Genomic DNA, 17,807 nt, shown 5'->3' with positions numbered 1-17,807 from the left:
ATTCATCTGAATCCCGTAATTTATCCATGAAGCGACGTCGTCAGAAGGCAACAGAGAGGTCCTCAGTTCAAAATTCTAATTCCTCTGATCTACGCCCCTGTTCTTCCTCTCAGTAAGTCAATTTTCTCCCATGGTTGTGTGTATTTTGGCGCCGTACGATTCAATCGACGCAATTTCCCCTAATTATCGGTTGATTGGCTGCAGTTCGTATTTCACTCCGGCATAAACCGGTTTTGAGGGATCGATTGTTCACCGTAGCCTTGGCAGGAGCTTTCGCGCATGGATTGTACTTGGTGTATCCTTTAATTATGCCTCTCTCTGTGTGTATATGTGTATGTGTGTGTAAAATGTGAATGATTTGGGGGTGAATTTGAGTTTTATCAATTGAGCATTGCTGCTGATCTTAGCTGAGTAAGATGGGCAAATACCTAGGAACATATTTGGCTTTGTTAGTGTTTGTAGCTTTGAACAGCTAGCCGTGAGAAGAGATAATCTTGCAATTTTACGAAAACCTTGGATTCTGAAACCTGTTAGGATGCTAATGTAGTTTAACCTCTGATTGTGTTTGTTATAGTAACCCTGGCACAAAGCAGAGGAGTTGGACACTCTCCAGTCTCTGCTGATGCATCATTAACTATTTAGGTTCGGTTGATAATGATGTTGTGGTGAATTTGAGTTTTATCTATGTGAGTATTATTGCCACTGCTGATCTTAGCTGAGTAAGATGGGCAAATACCTAGGAATATATTTTGCTTTGTTAGTGTTTGTAACTTCAAATTGTAAGCCACGAGAAGAGAGAATCTTGCAATTTTTCGAAAACCTTGGATTCTTGAACCTGTTACGATGCTAATGTAGTTAAACCTCTGGCTGTGTTTATTATAGTAACCCTTGTATAAAGAAGAGGAGTTAGATATGCTCCAATCTTTGCTGATGCATGATTACAGATTAGATAATTATTTTAGGAACCACTGGTTTAGTTGAGCTTGAGCCTTGTGTTTTCTTCTAACTATTCTGGTTCCTTAGTCAAAACAATGAAGGTGAGTTTCATGTTCGTTAAGAAGAAGCTTATGTAACAATTATCCTTATTTGTATGACAGTTTTCATATTTAGGAAATTGGTAATTGTTTAGTATTTTTCTGAATGGGTACAACAATGTTTCCTTAGATGCATATTTATCAATTTGGCTAGTTGCAACTCTAGTCCTCTGAAAATCTTGATTGTATAATACTAGGAAAGTGTGTTTAAAATTCACTTAGAAGTCCAAGTCTTATAGGGTTGAGTCCTTTCTAATAGAAGTATATTGCAGGAGTGATGTGTTCTCTACATTTAAATTTTAAACATAGTTTTCCATTTTCCTTTTTCCCCGAAACTTTTCAGCTTATGTATCTTGTGTTTAGTTGTTGCTTCTTGTTTTTCCTTATATGCTTGTTCAGAACTGATATGAGCAAGTGACTTGGTGGAACAAGGATGGAACTGTTTGGATGAAGGATTGCCTAGATGCCTGTATTTCACTTCATTTCTTGGGAATTCTTCATGACATTTTTGCCAAATCGGAACTTCAAGTGTGTCTGGACATCTATCCATATTTTCCTTATTTTCTAATTTGTGTAATCCAAGGAAGATAAATAATAGGCACAACTAATGTACCAACATTTGTGAGAGATTTAGAAATTCACAGTAATAATAGGCTGGCCGTTAATGGCACATCGATAACTGGAGCTGCCTTTTTGAGCAGTATGGTGGAATGATAACTTAGTTTCAGCATTTTATGTGATTGAAAATGCATTTTTGAGCTGATTCTGTTTATGTCTGTTTTTCATTCTATAATCTGTGAGAATGGGCTGATTTGTCTGGTGTCTATAAGCAATTGTTTATCTTGAGGAATGAGGATTCTAAATAGGCTTATGATTTTCGAAAATTGTAAGCTTTGGTTTCTTCATTTTATCCAATTATTCTGTGTCTGCTCTTGGTTTTATCTTTACTAAATTTCTCGCAGTATAGTGTTTGATTCTAACTACTCTACTACTAACTTAAGAAACAAATTTCCATCTTTGTTTGTAGCATCATTTACTGTCCAAGTACTAAGAGTGAGGGTTTGTTGTTAATGAATCGTCTTTGTTTGCAATAGCCGTTATTGGACTCCGTATTCTGTACCATTCTGTTCTTCATGCCGTATTCTGTATTCAAGAACACTCTTTATAATACAAGAAAATGAACCGATAGAATATCATGAGTATATGTAATACAGGTCTTGACATGGAGGAAGAAGTTAGTTCTGGGTTTGAAAAAGATGAGGTCTTATTACTCAATTGAAATAATAGAAATAACAAGACTCAAATACAATGGAAAAACAAACCTAATTTTACGTGGTTCGACGCTCATAATTTGATCCGGGAAAGAACCACAAAGAAAACCCAAATGGAAATAAATAACTGACTCGATAACAATACTTAAAATAGACTTGACTCTATATAAGGAAATAACTGAACATAATCATGGAACTTAGGATGTGGATGTCAGTTGTGGTGCGGGCGTGTTGGAGCCGATGTAGGTGTCTTGGGTGTTGGTCGTGGAGAGTCGGGAGGTGCACTGGAGTTGTGATAAAAATGCACTGGAGTGTGATCCGTATGAATATGAGAGTACATAAACAAATTCAAGAAAGTCTTCAGTTGAGAGAGCCTTCACTAGGTTGTTGGAACAGAACGTTTTCTTCTGATAAAGAAATAGCACAAGTAAGGTCAAGATCATATATATAATCAAATACTACTAATATACTACTTGCTAACTAATCAACACATTATATTAAAAATGTCAAATGAATAATGCACGTGAGCTAAAAAATTCATTACCACCTAATTAGCCTCATCCTTCTTATTCGAATATCGACAAGTGGCCCATAATCTTCTACATTTACTCTCTCTGTGAATTCTCTTGGCATAGTAATTATCATCTGTCGAAGAGTGTTTAGTTTTTGCTTTCGTTTGTTTTTCCTTATATGCTGTTCAGAACTGATATAAGCAAGTGACTTGGTGGAACAAGGATGGAACTGTTTGGATGATGGATTGCCTAGATGCCTGCATTTCACTTCATTTTTTGGGAATTCTTCATGATATTTTTGTCAAAATTGGAGCTGCAAGTGTGTCTAGATATCCATATTATCCTTAGTTTGAGTATTTTGAAGGAAGATCAATAATATGCACAACTCATGTACCAACATTTGTGAGAGATTTAGAATTTCGTAGTAATAATAGGTTGAAGTTATCACATTTGTAATTGGTGCTGCCTTTTTGAGCAGTATGGTAAATTGACAACTTAGCTTCAACATTTTGTGTGAATAAAAATGCATTTTTGAGCTGATTCTGTTTGTGTTTGATGCTATAAGCAATTGTTTATCTCGAGGAATGAAGATTCTAAATAGGCTTATGATTTTCGAAAATTGTAAGCTTTGGTTTCTTCAATTTATCTACTCTTGGTTTTACCTTTACCACATTTCTCAGTAGCATAGTTTTTGATTGTGAGTACTTAATACAAAAGGAAAATTGTAAGTTGTTAAAAGAATATCATGAAGATATTCGAGTACATAAAAAATTCAAAAAATACAAATAAATAGCACAAGTAATGTGAGGTACACTCCTAAAGGAATTATACCTTCCTGGTTATTTAAGACCCCAATGTAACATATCTCTTGAAAAAACAAAGAGTCAATAAATATTACTTCATCTGTCCACAAAAACTATACTCCTATATAACATTAATAGCATTTGTTGGACCAAAAAAAAACAAATCCACCAACATTCAATTGTGGGCATTTGAAAAAAGAGAATTATAAGTTGTAATACAAGAAAACAAATTGATAAAACATCACGAAGATATATGATACAGGCCAGAAAAGATAAGTTCGTATTGCTCAACTTATATAATGGAAAAACAGACCTAAACCTATGTGGTTCGACTCTCATAATCTGATCCGGGAAAGAACCACAAAGAAAACCCGGATGAAAACAAATAACCGACTCGATAACAAGACTTAAAATAGACTCAACTCTATAAAGAAATAACTAAACATAATCTTGGAGCATATGATGTGGATGTCGGTTGCGGTGCGGATGTGTTGGAGCCGATGTAGGTGGCTCAGGTGTTGGTCGTGGAGGTGCGCTGGAGAGCCTAATTATTAATATGAGAGTAATAATTAATAATTAGAAATCAAAGCTCTGTTGGACAGGAAAGTTATCATCTGATAAAGAAATTAGAAATAGCACAAGGTCAAGATCATTATGTATGTATATAACAGTTAGTTATATAGAAAATACAGAACCAAGCATACATATGTCATTTTAGGTCATCGTAAGCTTATTTTTATGTCATTATAATAAGCATGACATAAAATGATCTTAACATGACCTCAAACCCAAATTTTATAATATGACCTAAAACTGCTTTATAATGACCCACTGTGTTTTTCTTTAATTATTGACCATTAGATTGAAAAATCTCATGGTCAGGATTTGGTCTGGATTTTGTATTGAGATGCATTTTTGTATTGATCAATTTCCTATATATATATATATATATAGGATGTGATCATATCATAACCCATATTTATGGTGATAACCTAATAACCCTCATTTTATGGGCGAAAAATATCATTTTATGGAATGAAAGTATCATTTTAAAAAAATATCATTTTATCGTGTATAAATATCATTTTAGTAAAAATGATATCATTTTTAGTAAAAATGATACTTTTGACCCATAAAATGATAGGGTTATTAGGTTATCACATAAATATGAGTTATGATATGATCGCATATATATATATATATATATATATATATATATATATATATATATATATATATATATATATATATATATAGAGATTCGCGTTAAAATAAAACCAACCTTCTAATCCAGAACCCAGAACTATCTCAATATTATGTATTAAAATTATCAACACAAAGACAAAACTTTCTCAATAGATTTGTGTTGATAAAATTATGTCTTTGTGTTGAGATTTAAATTTACATGTTATGTTGAGAAAGTTATACTTATATGTTGAGAAATTTTCAACATAATGTTGAAGTTCTGGGTTCTGGATTGAGAATTAGTTAGCATTTGATTACAAGTTCACTATATATATATATGTGTGTGTGTGTAGGGATGTACTAGTATAACAACTAATTTAAAAGTTACAACGTACATCCAATCTGGTGCTGCTACGTGGCACAAAAAATGCAATATTGTAAACACTAAAATGCAATATATATTTGTAGAAGCTATAAATGAATTTCGGCAGATTGCATTTTTGTTATATGCAGATTGCATTTTTTATTGTTGAGTTTTGCATTTTAACATAAATTGCATTTTATATATAAACGGATTGCATTTATATATGTGAACATGCAAAACTTAACAATATAAAATGCAATTTATGTGAAAATGCAAAACTCAACACTATAAAATGCAATTTACCTACAACTAAAATGCAATATGCGGAAATACATATACAACTAGATTGCATTTTTGTGTTTAAAATATTGCGTGTTTTGTGCCACATGGCAGCACCAGATTGAATGTACGTTGTGACTCTAAATAAGGAACACCCTAGTGCTCCCCTAACATATCAGTTAGTTATGTAGAAAACACAACAGAAACAACTTCCCTAGCCAATATATATGAGTATTATATAATTAACAATATATGGTCACAAATTTATTACCTCCAAAAACATCAGGCAATGGCCCATAATCTTCTCCATTTACTCTCTCTATAAATTCTCTTGGCATATTCATGATTTCCATCCGTCGAAGAGAGGAGGAGAATCTCAAACCATCTGGAACCTTCTCCAAATTGGGGCACTCCGCGATGAACAAGGAAGTAAGTTTTGGCATTGCTCCTTTTTCCACTTCCCATTTCTTTAAATCTTGCAACTCGCCTAATCCAAGGTGCTTGAGTTGTGGAAATGAATTTGAACGGAAAGTTATTGTTTCTGCCATCTTGACAAAGTGATCTAAAGCTAGCACTTGCAACATGGGATACTTGCCAAACTCCTCCACGTCTACCTTACCCTTGCAGTTATATAGTCTCAAAGTTACTAAATTCTGACACATCCCTTGTTTGTAGTATGGAAAACCGCCACTCATATTGCATCCAATCATGTTCAAAGTAACCAACGATGGAGACATCAACCCCTCATTTAAAACCTCCATATCTTTCTCTGAACTTAGATCACATGACTTAACCTCAAGATAAGTCTCACGTAATTGGCTATTTTTGTTGCTCAATACAATTAACAGGCTATCCACATCACAAACTTTAACATCTATCTTCTGTAGACTAATCAATGTAGGGATATCTGCAATGCAAGTTGTCTCACTGCTGATCCATTCTAATGTCTCCAACTCGTGTAGCCCATCTAGTCTTAGTTTCTCCCCTCCAATCACTTCTATGCCATGAAATGGGAGAAACAGATGCTTTAGTCTTTTCATCTTCACACATCTTATCCAATCACATTTGGCAATCTAATTACATTCGAGACTCTCAAATCTAAGGTCTGCAGGTATGGCATGTTGCATATAGACTTTGGTAGCTCACCCACATTAGATTCCTCAAACTCAAGTATCTTAAATGAATAAGTTCACCCACCTTGATTGGTAACTTTCCCCCTTCAAACTCACAACCTTCTACCACAAATATCCTCAAGTATTGCGACATCTTAAAGTCAATCGTACTCTCTTTGAAGTCAATCATACCATAAGACTTTTGGAGAAGTATAAATGATCTAAGACCTTTAACTTCCTCTAACCCATTTATACCTGACACTTCACGCTCGAAGTCACAACTGATGGCTAATCTGCTTATGGAATTGCCAATGGATGGAGGTATTACTAACCTTGTTTGAGTTGGTGAAAGAATGTCGGTCAGATATTTAGAAGCATCAATGCGCTTCAGAAACTTTTCTTCTTCAGCTTTAGAAGAGCAGAGATCATGCATCAAATCATGAAGCCCACATGTATCGAACTTGTTAAGTGGAGAGTAGTACTCATCTCTATGGAGTTGAACCATACACCTCATACCAAGTTCAGTTAGATATCTTTGGGCCACATCTCTTAGAGTCTCGTTAGGTCCTTTATCTTGGTATGAAATGAAGCCTTCCGCCATCCACAATAAATACAATTTCTCTGTATCAATCTTGTGATCCTCGGGAAAACATGCTAAATAGAGGAAGCATGGTTTCAAGTAATAAGGCAAGGCATCATAGCTTAACTCCAACACCTGATTTACTCTTTCATATTTTCCAACACCTTCTCCATGCCTTAAATATAATTCCATGTTCGCATTTACCTTTTTCCATTCCGGTAAATCGTATTCTTTTGAGCGCAAAATCCCTCCAATAACACAAATTGACAGTGGTAACCCTTCACACTTTGATACAATTTCTCTTCCAACATCTTCTAAAGATTTTAAATCTGTGTCAACGGTCACAATACACACAAAAAAAATAAGATGCAGATATTCAATTTATTCTTAAAAGAAACAAATGAAAGTAAATAGTGCTCTAGATCAATTTCTAGTTGTGGGCAGCCTTACAACATGGAGTAGTACAACTCATCAAATTAAAGCCGGTCGGACCGGTCCGGCCGCGAACCGGTGACCTCTCCGGTCCATTTAACCATATAAAACCGGTGGAGCATTGAACCGTTTTGGACCGGGTGAACCGGCCGGTTGGACCGGAAACCGGGAACCGGTCGAACCGGTTACAAAATTTTTTTATTTTTAAAAATCAATTTAAAATAAAATTTACACTAAACTTTCATTTCATATTAACCCATACTTGTAATGGGCCTATGAATTTATAAAAACTAGCTTAAAAAAACATTTGTGTCTTTCTTTATAGAAGTATTCCACAAGATTGTTCTTTCATTTTTCAATGTGGGATGAAAAGCTTGTTTTATAGTCATCTTTTACAATCTTTTGCCTTTACTTTTTCAATGTGGGATGTAGTTTGTTTTGTTAATATGTACTACTTCATATTATATCAACTATCAACTATATACTAATTGTGTATGTATAATTAAAAGCTATATACATATTTTATATCATAACTAAAATTAGTAAATCTTAATTAACTTTCAAATAAAGTTTTAATTACTAATGCTTAGATTGAAAATAAAATAACAAGAATATATAATGAGAGAAGTGTTCATAACATGAAAATAAATACATAGTTTAATAAACATATGAATATGTATTTTTACATTACTCGTTAAGAATTGGTATATATATGCTTTATCCGTACTTATATATCTATATATTATTTGAAATTAACTTATATATTGCATTAATGCTTGTTTATTTACATTTTTTGAAACCAAGTGTTTTATAATAAATATGTATTTAATTATATATAAATGCTACAGTAAAACGGTTCGACCGATGGTTCGACCGGTTGGACCAGTTGAACCGTGAACCAGTAGCCTCGCCGGTTCGCTCGCCGGTCCGGTTTTTAAAACATTGTCTAGATTATTTTTATCTCTCTTCCTAACTTAATGATTCATATCACATCACATTGCCACCTTTGGTCTATCTTGATTATAGAATTTTTTTTTCTCCTATTAAATAGGGGCATGTATTTGGATATCATATTGAATTTATGCATAATCCGAAATAATTCAAAAAATATAATCTAATCATATGAAGTAAAGCCCACCCTTCATCTTCGGTTAGAAATCTCAGCTTGTAAGGTTCAGATTGTTGATTAGCAATATCCTTATTGCGAGTGGTGAGAATTACATTACAATTCGGCGGAAAAGCTTGCCTTATGATCTCCCAATCATCAATTTCCCAAATATCATCAATCACCACCAGACATTTCCTCTCCTCGCAAAAATTAGAGATTCTTGCCACCAATTCGCGTTTTGTCATGCCACGAATTTGTGCGCTGCTATCAAATTGTTCCAAAATCTCACCAAAAACCGCCTTAAGTTGAAACTTTTGGGTGATGCAAACCAATGCTCGAGCGTAAGATTGGAGGTCTGCGTGGTTGTACACCTTTTTGGCGAGAGTAGTTTTTCCGAGACCACCCATCCCATATATCTTCACTACTCGTTTTGTTCTGGTTTCGTCCTTCACCTTGGAGACCAAAAGCTCGATTTCTTTTTCCATGCCCACGAAATCAGCATCCACGTCGTGAGCATATATCTGTCTCAACTCGCGCTGCCTCTCATCCTCCTCCTCCGAAACAGGTGAGCTTTTTTGTCCAAACTCCGAGTCTAACTTTTTAGTGAGGTCGGCCAGGGCAGATATTATGTCGCGAGCCTCATTCCCAACCTTGTGGATACTGCAACACTCACTAATGATGCAAATGTACCTTCGGAATTTTTCTTTGAGGCTTCTCCGCCCTTCTCTTTTGGATTGAACTTCAACGTGGTATGTTTCAAGCATATTCTCAGCCTTGAAAGCAAGATCTTTGAGTTCGGAAATGCAACTCTTTAGAGTTGGAGAATCGCTTCTATCTCTATCAGCCTTCTTCAACAAGGCATGGATGCTTCTCAAATCTCTTTTCACTTTCTCAACATCACCACTCACACTAAGCAAAAACTTGGTTTCTTCAACCAGCAAATCACGAAGGGTTTCCAGACACACATTTGCAAGAGATTCTGCCATTCTACTTTTTCTCTTTTTCTCTCTTTCTTCTTGCTTTTGATCAGTAAATTAGCAATGCGAAGATCCACCACACACTTACAATGTGATAATGAAATTGGATTTCTGTATTCCACGTTGTAGGTCCATTGATTCTAGAACGCATACTTCATATCTTGTTATCATTTATTTGTGATAGCTATAACAACGTTTGTGGGAACGCATACTACCTTATCTTGTTTCAATAATTCAAGTGAAAAGTTGGATTGGTTTTAACTTCTCTTTCGTCATAGAAAATCTCCAATAATGTTTTCTAAAGGGCATCCAATCTATTGAAAACCTTCTTTTTGATAAGTCTCTAATTTCTTACCTTTGGACAAAATGCCAAGCACATTATTATGTAGATCTAATCTAAATATCGTATTCCATTTAATTAAATTAGTTAACTATATACAGGCTTGAATTTACCAAATTTTTCAAAATTCTAAAACAAAATGGAAACAAATGATAATATAAATTGAAATTTCCTTTACATACAATAATGCAAAAATACATGATAGCATTTGCTTCCACAATTTTACGTACCACTCGGTTAGACTTGTCAATTCTATTTCTAGTATAAGAGGCTCGACTCTGTAAGGAAATAACTAGACATACTCTCGGAACTTAAGATGTGGATGTTGGTTGTGGAGCAGACAGGTTGGAGCCAATGTAGGTGGCTCAGGTGTTGGTCGTGGAGAGTCAGGAGGTGCACAAGTCTGATGATGATGTGGTTGGAGTGTGATCCGTATCAATACAAGAGTACATAAACAAATTCAAGAAATTCTTATTATTAATTGATGCAATAATAGATCAAATAAGCCAGTCTAGAGAGCCTTGACTAGGAAGCAAACTTTTGTTGGACCTGAAAGTTCTCATCTGAAAAAGAAATAACACAAGTAAGCCCAAGTTCATATGGATACTATATCTTGAGTTGTGAAAATGAATTTGAATGGAAAGTTGTTGTTTTTGTTATTTCGATTTTCTCTAAACTTAGCACTTGCAACATGGGATACTTGCCAAACTCCTCCATGTCTACCTTGACCTTGCAATGCAAAAGTACCAAACAAACTAAATTTTGACACATCCCTTGTTTGTAGTATGGAAAACTGCCACTCATATTGCATCTCTCCATCTCCAAAGTAACCAACGATGGAGACATCAACCCATCGTTTAAAAACATAATTGACATGCTATCCCCATCACAAACTCTAACATGTAGACTTTGTAGACTGATCAATTTGGGGATATCCGCAATGCAACAAGTCTCACTTGCGATGTATTATAATGTCTCCAACTGCAATAGCCCATCTAGTCTTAGTTTCTCCCCTCCAATCACTTCTATATTGGGATAGAGAAACAAATTCTTTAGCCTTTTCATCTTCCAAATCATATTTGGCAATCTAATAACAGTCTTCCATGATACTTGCAAATCTAAGGTCTGCAAGTATGGCAGGCTGCATACAGATTTTGGTAGCTCACTTACATTAGAACCCCTGAATTAGTTCACCCAACTTGCTTGGTAACATTCCCCCTTCAAACACACTAGAGTCTGCCACAAATATTCTCAAGTATTGCGACATCTTAAAGTCAATTGTATTCTCTTTGAAGCCAATGTATGGTATACCAAAAGACTTTTGGAGAAGCATAAAAGATGTAAGACCTTCAACTTCCTCTAAACCATCTATACTTGATACATTCTTGAAGTCACAACTTATAGCTAATCTGCTTATGGAATTGCCAACGGATGGAGGTATTACTAAACTTGTTTCAGTTGGTGAAAGAATGTCGGTTAGATATTTAGAAGCATCAATGCGCTTTAGAAACTTTTCCTCTTCAGCTTTAGCAGAGCATAGATCATGCAGTAAATCATGAAGCCCACACGAATCAAACTTGTCATGTGGAGAGTAGATCTCAGCTTCATGGAGTTGAACCATACACCTCATAGCAAGTTCAGTTAGATATCTTTGAGCCACATCTCTTAGAGTCTCGTTAGGTCCTTTATCTTGGTATGAAATGAAGCCTTCCGCCATCCACATTAAATACAATCTCTCTGTTTCAATCTTGTGATCCTCAGGAAAACATGCTAAATAAAGGAAGCATGGTTTCAAATAATAAGGTAAGGCGTCATAGCTCAAGTCCAACACCTGATTTACTCTTGTATATTTTTCAACACCTTCTCCAAACCTCAAATTCAATTCCATGTTCAGATTTACCTTTCTCCATTCTGGTAAAGTGTGTACTTTTTTACGTAAAATCCCTCCGATAACACAAATTGATAATGGTAATCCTTCACACTTCGATATAATTACTCTTCCAATATCCTCAAATGATTTTAAATCTGGATCAACTGCAACAATATATAAAATAATATGATGTATGCATTTTGCTTATTCTTAGAAGGAACAAAATAACAATAAGAATAAAAGTTAATAGTGGTCTAGAGTAATTTCTAGACGTTGGCAGCCTTACAAGTTAGAATAAAAATATAAGTTGTGCTTTAGATTTTTATTTATCTCCTCATTTTGTTATACCCCTCATTGATTGATTCATATGAGTATATTTTTGTAACCCTCCATTACTTTATTAATTCATATAAATATATCAATTTTATTTTATAGTAAAGGTCAAAATTGGTCATGAACATATTGTCATTTTATGTTTTTTGCCATAAATATTATCTTTTGGATTTTGTGGTCCTGAACATATGAAAATTTGATCATTTTGGTCATTTGTTAACATTTCCGTTAAAAACTAACGGTCAACGGATTTAAATCCGATTTTGACCAAATTTAAGTTTTAATTATATTTTTTTATTCCTTAATTAAAAACTCTAACTATTATTAAAAATATTCTTTTAAATATAATTAGAAAGTATGACAAAATTGCTCAAAGTAAAACACAAAACACGAGGAAAAATTTATTTATTTTCATAAAAAATTTATGTTCAATAAGAAAGGTAAATGAGAAGATATCATATAATTTTAAGGAGTTTTTACCTTTTCATTAAAGAGAGTAATAGAAAGAGATAGATCAAGATAACTGATACGCTTAGATTTTGCACTATTTTAAGGCCATTATTTGGTCCATTTTTTATGTTAAAGTCACTCTACACGTCCATTATTTACATATTTTTTCTATTTTAGTATTTTGACGTGTTTTGTGAGAAGCCGGCTCAATTAAATAATTGTGTCAAGGTACGCATCCTGAAGCGCTCAACACATCGAAGTTACAAAAGCTACGAGAGCAATTAAACATACGAAAGAGAAAGTCGGTGTCGAGGGAGAGTATTAAAATATCTCCACCGACTTAATTGGTGGTTTCTAGAGGAATCAAGGTTAATAGGATTGGATAGAGTTAAATAGATTTTATTATTATTATAATGTATAGAATTAGTAACTAGAATTCTCTAGTCTAGTTAATGTCGGTTCTTAACCGACTTAGGGTGGCTATAAATATAGGAAGTGCTACTTGTAAGGTGTACACAAGTGTGTGAGTAAGTACACCAAGAGTGGAGTAGTAAGAGTGTATGTGAGTGTGTACGAGAGTTAGTGTGCGAGGTGTGTCCTCGTAGAGCTAGAGGTGTGTCCTCGGGTGTCTTGTGAGGTGTGTCCTCCAAGAGTGTATTTTGGGGTGTGTCCTCAAAAGTGTTGTAGTGTTGTGTTGGTGTTGTGTACACCATCGTGTTGTGTATCGGTGTTTCGTACACCGTTGTCGGGTTTAATAAAATTCCGTTTGTGTGTCGATCCTGGAGTACCGCTGATACCCAACAAGTGGTATCAGAGCCACGTCACGTGGAGTTGTGGTGATCGTTGTTGTAGCCGTGATATTTTGAGGTGTTCGTTCGCAGGCCGAGAGTATACCGTTACTCTGCCGGAATTAATAGTCTAGGACTATTGTTGGCGTCGTTACTCTGCCGGAGTTGACAGCTGGAGAACACCAGTACCAGATGGCGGATTTTTCTGGAGTTGCCAATAGCATCGAGAAGCTAAATAGCAACAATTACGGAAATTGGAGTATCCGTATGAAACATTATCTCATAGGTCAGGACTTATGGGATATTGTTGGAGGAGAGAGTACCACACCACCGACTGGCGACGCAAAGGCGCGAAAGGAGTGGGAGATGAAATGCGGAAGAGCGATGTTCGTGCTGATGGTTGCAGTGGAAGACGAGCAGATGCAGCGTATCAGGTCAGCTAAGACACCGAAGGAGGTGTGGGAGATTCTGAAGACTGCTTTCGCCAAGAAGAACGAGGCAAAGCTGCAGCGCCTGGAGAATGAGCTATTCTCCATCTCGCAACGGGAGCTCACTGTGTAAGTCAGTACTTTTCTAAAGTCAAAACATTATGTGAAGAGATTTCAAAATTAGATCCTGATAACGTGATTAATGAGACGAGGATGAGGAGGATCATCATCCATGGTCTAAGACCCGAGTTCAAGGGTCTTGTGACTGCCACGCGCGGTTGGGCTACACAGCCAACTCTGGACGAGTTAGAGAATATCTTGTCCAATGAAGAGACTTTGGATGATAAGATGTCTAAAGTAGCAGTGAAGGATTATGAGGAAGAAGCTCTGTTCACTGGCAATAGAGGTCGTGCTGCCAGAAATGATCGTTGGCGAAGAAGAGAAGAAGGTGATCGAGATCATTAGTGTAGAAGAGACGAAGGTGATCGTGATTATCGGCGTAAAAGAGAAGATGATGATGATGAGAGGAGAGACGTTCTCAGCTAGGGGGAGCACAACGCAGAGATGGCCGGAGCAGCGAATCTCAAAGACGATTTGATGGAATGTGTTATAATTGTGGGAAGAAAGGCCACATAGCCAGGTACTGTCGGTCAGAGAATAAGCCTGTAGAAAGTCACGCAGTGATAACTAGCGGAGCATCACCGGATGAAGAGGAATGGGACATGAAAGCATTAGCTATTCTGAGTGAAGGAGAGTTGGAGTCCCAGGTGTCCTCCGTTATAGAAGAAGAAGATTGGAACTTTGACGATTCCATGTTGATTATTGAAGACGAAGAGGGGAATATTATTGAGGAGACTTGGGGAGAAGCAAATGGAGAAATAAAACTCGAGCTGCTAGAAGATGAGGAGGAAATCGACGAGCAAGACGTGGAGCTTCAAGAAGTGCAAGGAGAAAAAGAAGGCGAAGGAATAAAAACAACAGAGGTTGAAGGGGATGAAGATTCAACAAAGTTGAAGCAACCAGAAAAGGTTTTGGAGTTCAGAGGAGAGACAGAGAAATCACATGCTCAAAGATCAAGTAAGATATGGAAGAAACCAGTTGATGTAGAAGGAGTTAGAGAAGCCGGCTCAATTAAAGAATTGTGTCAAGGTACGCATCCTGAAGCGCTCAACACATCGAAGTTACAAAAGCTACGAGAGCAATTAAACATACGAAAGAGAAAGTCGGTGTCGAGGGGGAGTATTAAAATATCTCCACCGACTTAATTGGTGGTTTCTAGAGGAATCAAGGTTAATAGGATTGGATAGAGTTAAATAGATTTTATTATTATTATAATGTATAGAATTAGTAACTAGAATTCTCTAGTCTAGTTAATGTCGGTTCTCAACCGACTTAGGGTGGCTATAAATATAGGAAGTGCCACTTGTAAGGTGTACACAAGTGTGTGAGTAAGTACACAAGAGAGTGAGTGAGTGCACTAGTTAAGTGTGCGTGAGTGTGTACGAGAGTTAGTGTGCGAGGTGTGTCCTCGTAGAGCTAGAGGTGTGTCCTCGGGTATCTTGTGAGGTGTGTCCTCCAAGAGTGTATTTTGGGGTGTGTCCTCAAAAGTGTTGTAGTGTTGGTGTGTACACCATCGTGTTGTGTATCGGTGTTTCGTACACCGTTGTCGGGTTTAATAAAATTCCGTTTGTGTGTCGATCCTGGAGTACCGCTGATACCCAACAAGAAGTCTTCACCACGTCACCGTGGAAGTCATGCGGCAGTCCGATCCGCGAAGGGTCGAGTCTCTGGACTCCAACGCGGCGACCGCCGGCCAAGGTGCGGCGGCCCGCCGGAGAAAGGCGGTTAATCCGAGATGCCCTAGATTCGCTCCAAGATTTACCATATTTTGAAGATCTTTTCCTTCTACAATAAGGAATGGCTTTCCCCTATAAATAAGACCTCAAGCTTTATCAAAAGAGAGAGCTTCTACTTGCAAAATAATTCATAGAGATCAAAAGCTAGAGTACTTCACTTGTGCAATGAGTTGAAGAAGAATTTCAAGAACATCAAGAACGACAAGGATTCAACCTACCGGTTTTATTTGCTTTAGTTTTATGTTCAAATTGTTTTCACTTCAATCTATGTGTTTAGCTTATTTCATTATGTGTAACTAAACTCATAGGATCCTAGGGATGTGTTAGTAACGACTTTGGTTATACAATTCCAATTTTCTATTTAATAACCGTTTTATTTTTACTTTGTTTCTTCCCTAAGTAGTTTTGATGCTGCATGATTGAGTGACACAATCTTGTATGATTTTTTATTGCTTGCTTCATAACTGTGAGAGAGTTCTAGCGAGTTAGATTCACTTAGTAGCAACAGCTTAGCTTCCCTTAAAACGGCACCGTTAATTGAGAGTGAGGAATTTTCAAGGGTCTTAGGAGCTTTATGGAGTTACGTGTTAGGATTGACAACCCTAATTTTGTAATCAACGTTTGCATCACATGAGAATAAGCTAGGTGACTCGTCCTATCAAAGTAATAATTGTGCTAGGGTATTGTAGTTTGAAATTTGTATAACCATAACTGTGAACGCACATCCCTGGAATTCTCTATCGATTTTTGGATAAAAAGACAACTTCCATCAAACTCACCTCATTCACTCATGCTCTCAAAGAAAAATGGTCCCTTTTCAATATCAAGCAAAGAAATTGAAGGTATTACAAATTAGGTAAAAGAGAGGCAAAAGAGATTTGTGTTTGAAGATTGGGATTAAAGAAGAGAATGTCTTCTCGGTCCATTGTTTGAGTAAACTAAGACCCTAAGAAGAGAATGAGTCTTAGGGTCTTAGTTTCTCCCCTCCAATCACTTCCATGACCATATGGTCTTAGGGTCTTAGTTTAAAGAAGAGAATGTCTAACACATGGTCATTTTACGAATTTGGTCCATAACATACTCTTTTATTTTTGAATCCTGAATAAACGGAAATGGTCTTGAAATGGTCCGTTTTGAAAGACATTATCACAAAATTAACGGTCTAATTAACTAATATTTTACCTAATTAGAATACTAATTTATAATTAATTAAAGACTAAAGTCTATTTTGGTCATAAACATATGGACATTTTATGAAAATATGTGCCTTAATATGAAACAAGTGGACAAGTGGGCAGTCCTTTTTCCCGATACATTTCAGCCTATGTATGGGTGTTTAGTTTTTGCTTACGTTTGTTTTTCCTTTTCCGCTGTTCAGAACTGATATATATGACACAAACGATGAGACTGTTTGGATGATGGACTTCCTAGATGTCTAGATATCCATATTATCCTTAGTTTGAGTATTTTGAAGGAAGATCAATAATATGCACAACTCATGTACCAACATTTGTGAGAGATTTAGAATTTCGCAGTAATAATAGGCTGAAGTTATCACATTTATAATTGGTGCTGCCTTTTTGAGCACTATGGTAAATTCACAACTTAGCTTCAACATTTTGTGTGATTAAAAATGCATTTTTGAGCTGATTCTGTTTGTGTTTATGTTTGATGCTATAAGCAATTGTTTATCTCGAGGAATGAAGATTTTAAATAGGCTTATGATTTTCGAAAATTGTAAGCTTTGGTTTCTTCATTTCATCTAATTATTCTGAGTGTCTACTCGTGGTTTTACCTTTACTACATTTCTCGGTAGTGTAGTTTTTTATTGTGAGTACTTAATACATAAGGAAAATTGTAAGTTGTACAAGAAAAGAATTGAAAGAATATCATGAAGATATTCGAGTACATAAAAAAATTGTCAAAAATACAAAGAAATAGCCCCAAGTAATGCAAATATGAGCTACACTCCTAGAGGAATTATACGTTCCTAGTTATTTCAGATCCCAATTTAACATTTATCTTGAAAGAACAAAGAGTCAATAAACATTACTTCATCTATCCACAAAAAATATACTCCCATAT

The 17,807-nt window shown here is 35.8% G+C and overlaps 1 protein-coding gene and 1 long non-coding RNA gene across 2 annotated transcripts; one reads left to right on the top strand and one right to left on the bottom strand.

The window, feature by feature from the left end:
- LOC125193116 lies at positions 1–1,797 on the top strand. The gene is made up of 3 exons (XR_007171531.1): positions 1–112; positions 205–295; positions 1,434–1,797. It is a non-coding gene; the product is annotated as an uncharacterized LOC125193116 (long non-coding RNA).
- A 4,575-nt stretch (positions 1,798–6,372) lies between these two features.
- LOC125193454 (probable disease resistance protein At1g58390) lies at positions 6,373–9,666 on the bottom strand. Its single transcript, XM_048091242.1, has 3 exons — positions 8,711–9,666; positions 6,646–7,315; positions 6,373–6,498 (listed from the first exon to the last, which is right to left on the bottom strand). Exons 1-3 carry the CDS (start codon positions 9,664–9,666, stop codon positions 6,373–6,375), a joined length of 1,752 nt encoding a protein of 583 aa, XP_047947199.1.
- Positions 9,667–17,807: the final 8,141 nt, after the last annotated feature.

The sequence above is a fragment of the Salvia hispanica genome, chromosome 6 (genome assembly GCF_023119035.1).
Source record: "Salvia hispanica cultivar TCC Black 2014 chromosome 6, UniMelb_Shisp_WGS_1.0, whole genome shotgun sequence".
Classification (NCBI taxonomy): Eukaryota; Viridiplantae; Streptophyta; class Magnoliopsida; order Lamiales; family Lamiaceae; genus Salvia; species Salvia hispanica.
Note: the sequence above shows the minus strand (reverse complement) of the source record. Positions and strands in the feature narration are given on the sequence as shown.

What these genes read in the sequence shown, in the direction of transcription:
- LOC125193454 (XM_048091242.1), bottom strand. Translation starts at nt 9,666, where the DNA reads ATGGCAGAATCTCTTGCAAATGTGTGTCTGGAAACCCTTCGTGATTTG. An exon ending in TTTCTAACCGAAGATGAAGG is followed by an intron (nt 7,316 to 8,710) that starts GTGGGCTTTACT and finishes ATTATATTTAAG; the next exon opens with GCATGGAGAAGGTGTTGGAA. An exon ending in GGGGAAAGTTACCAATCAAG is followed by an intron (nt 6,499 to 6,645) that starts GTGGGTGAACTT and finishes TGATTGGATAAG; the next exon opens with ATGTGTGAAGATGAAAAGAC.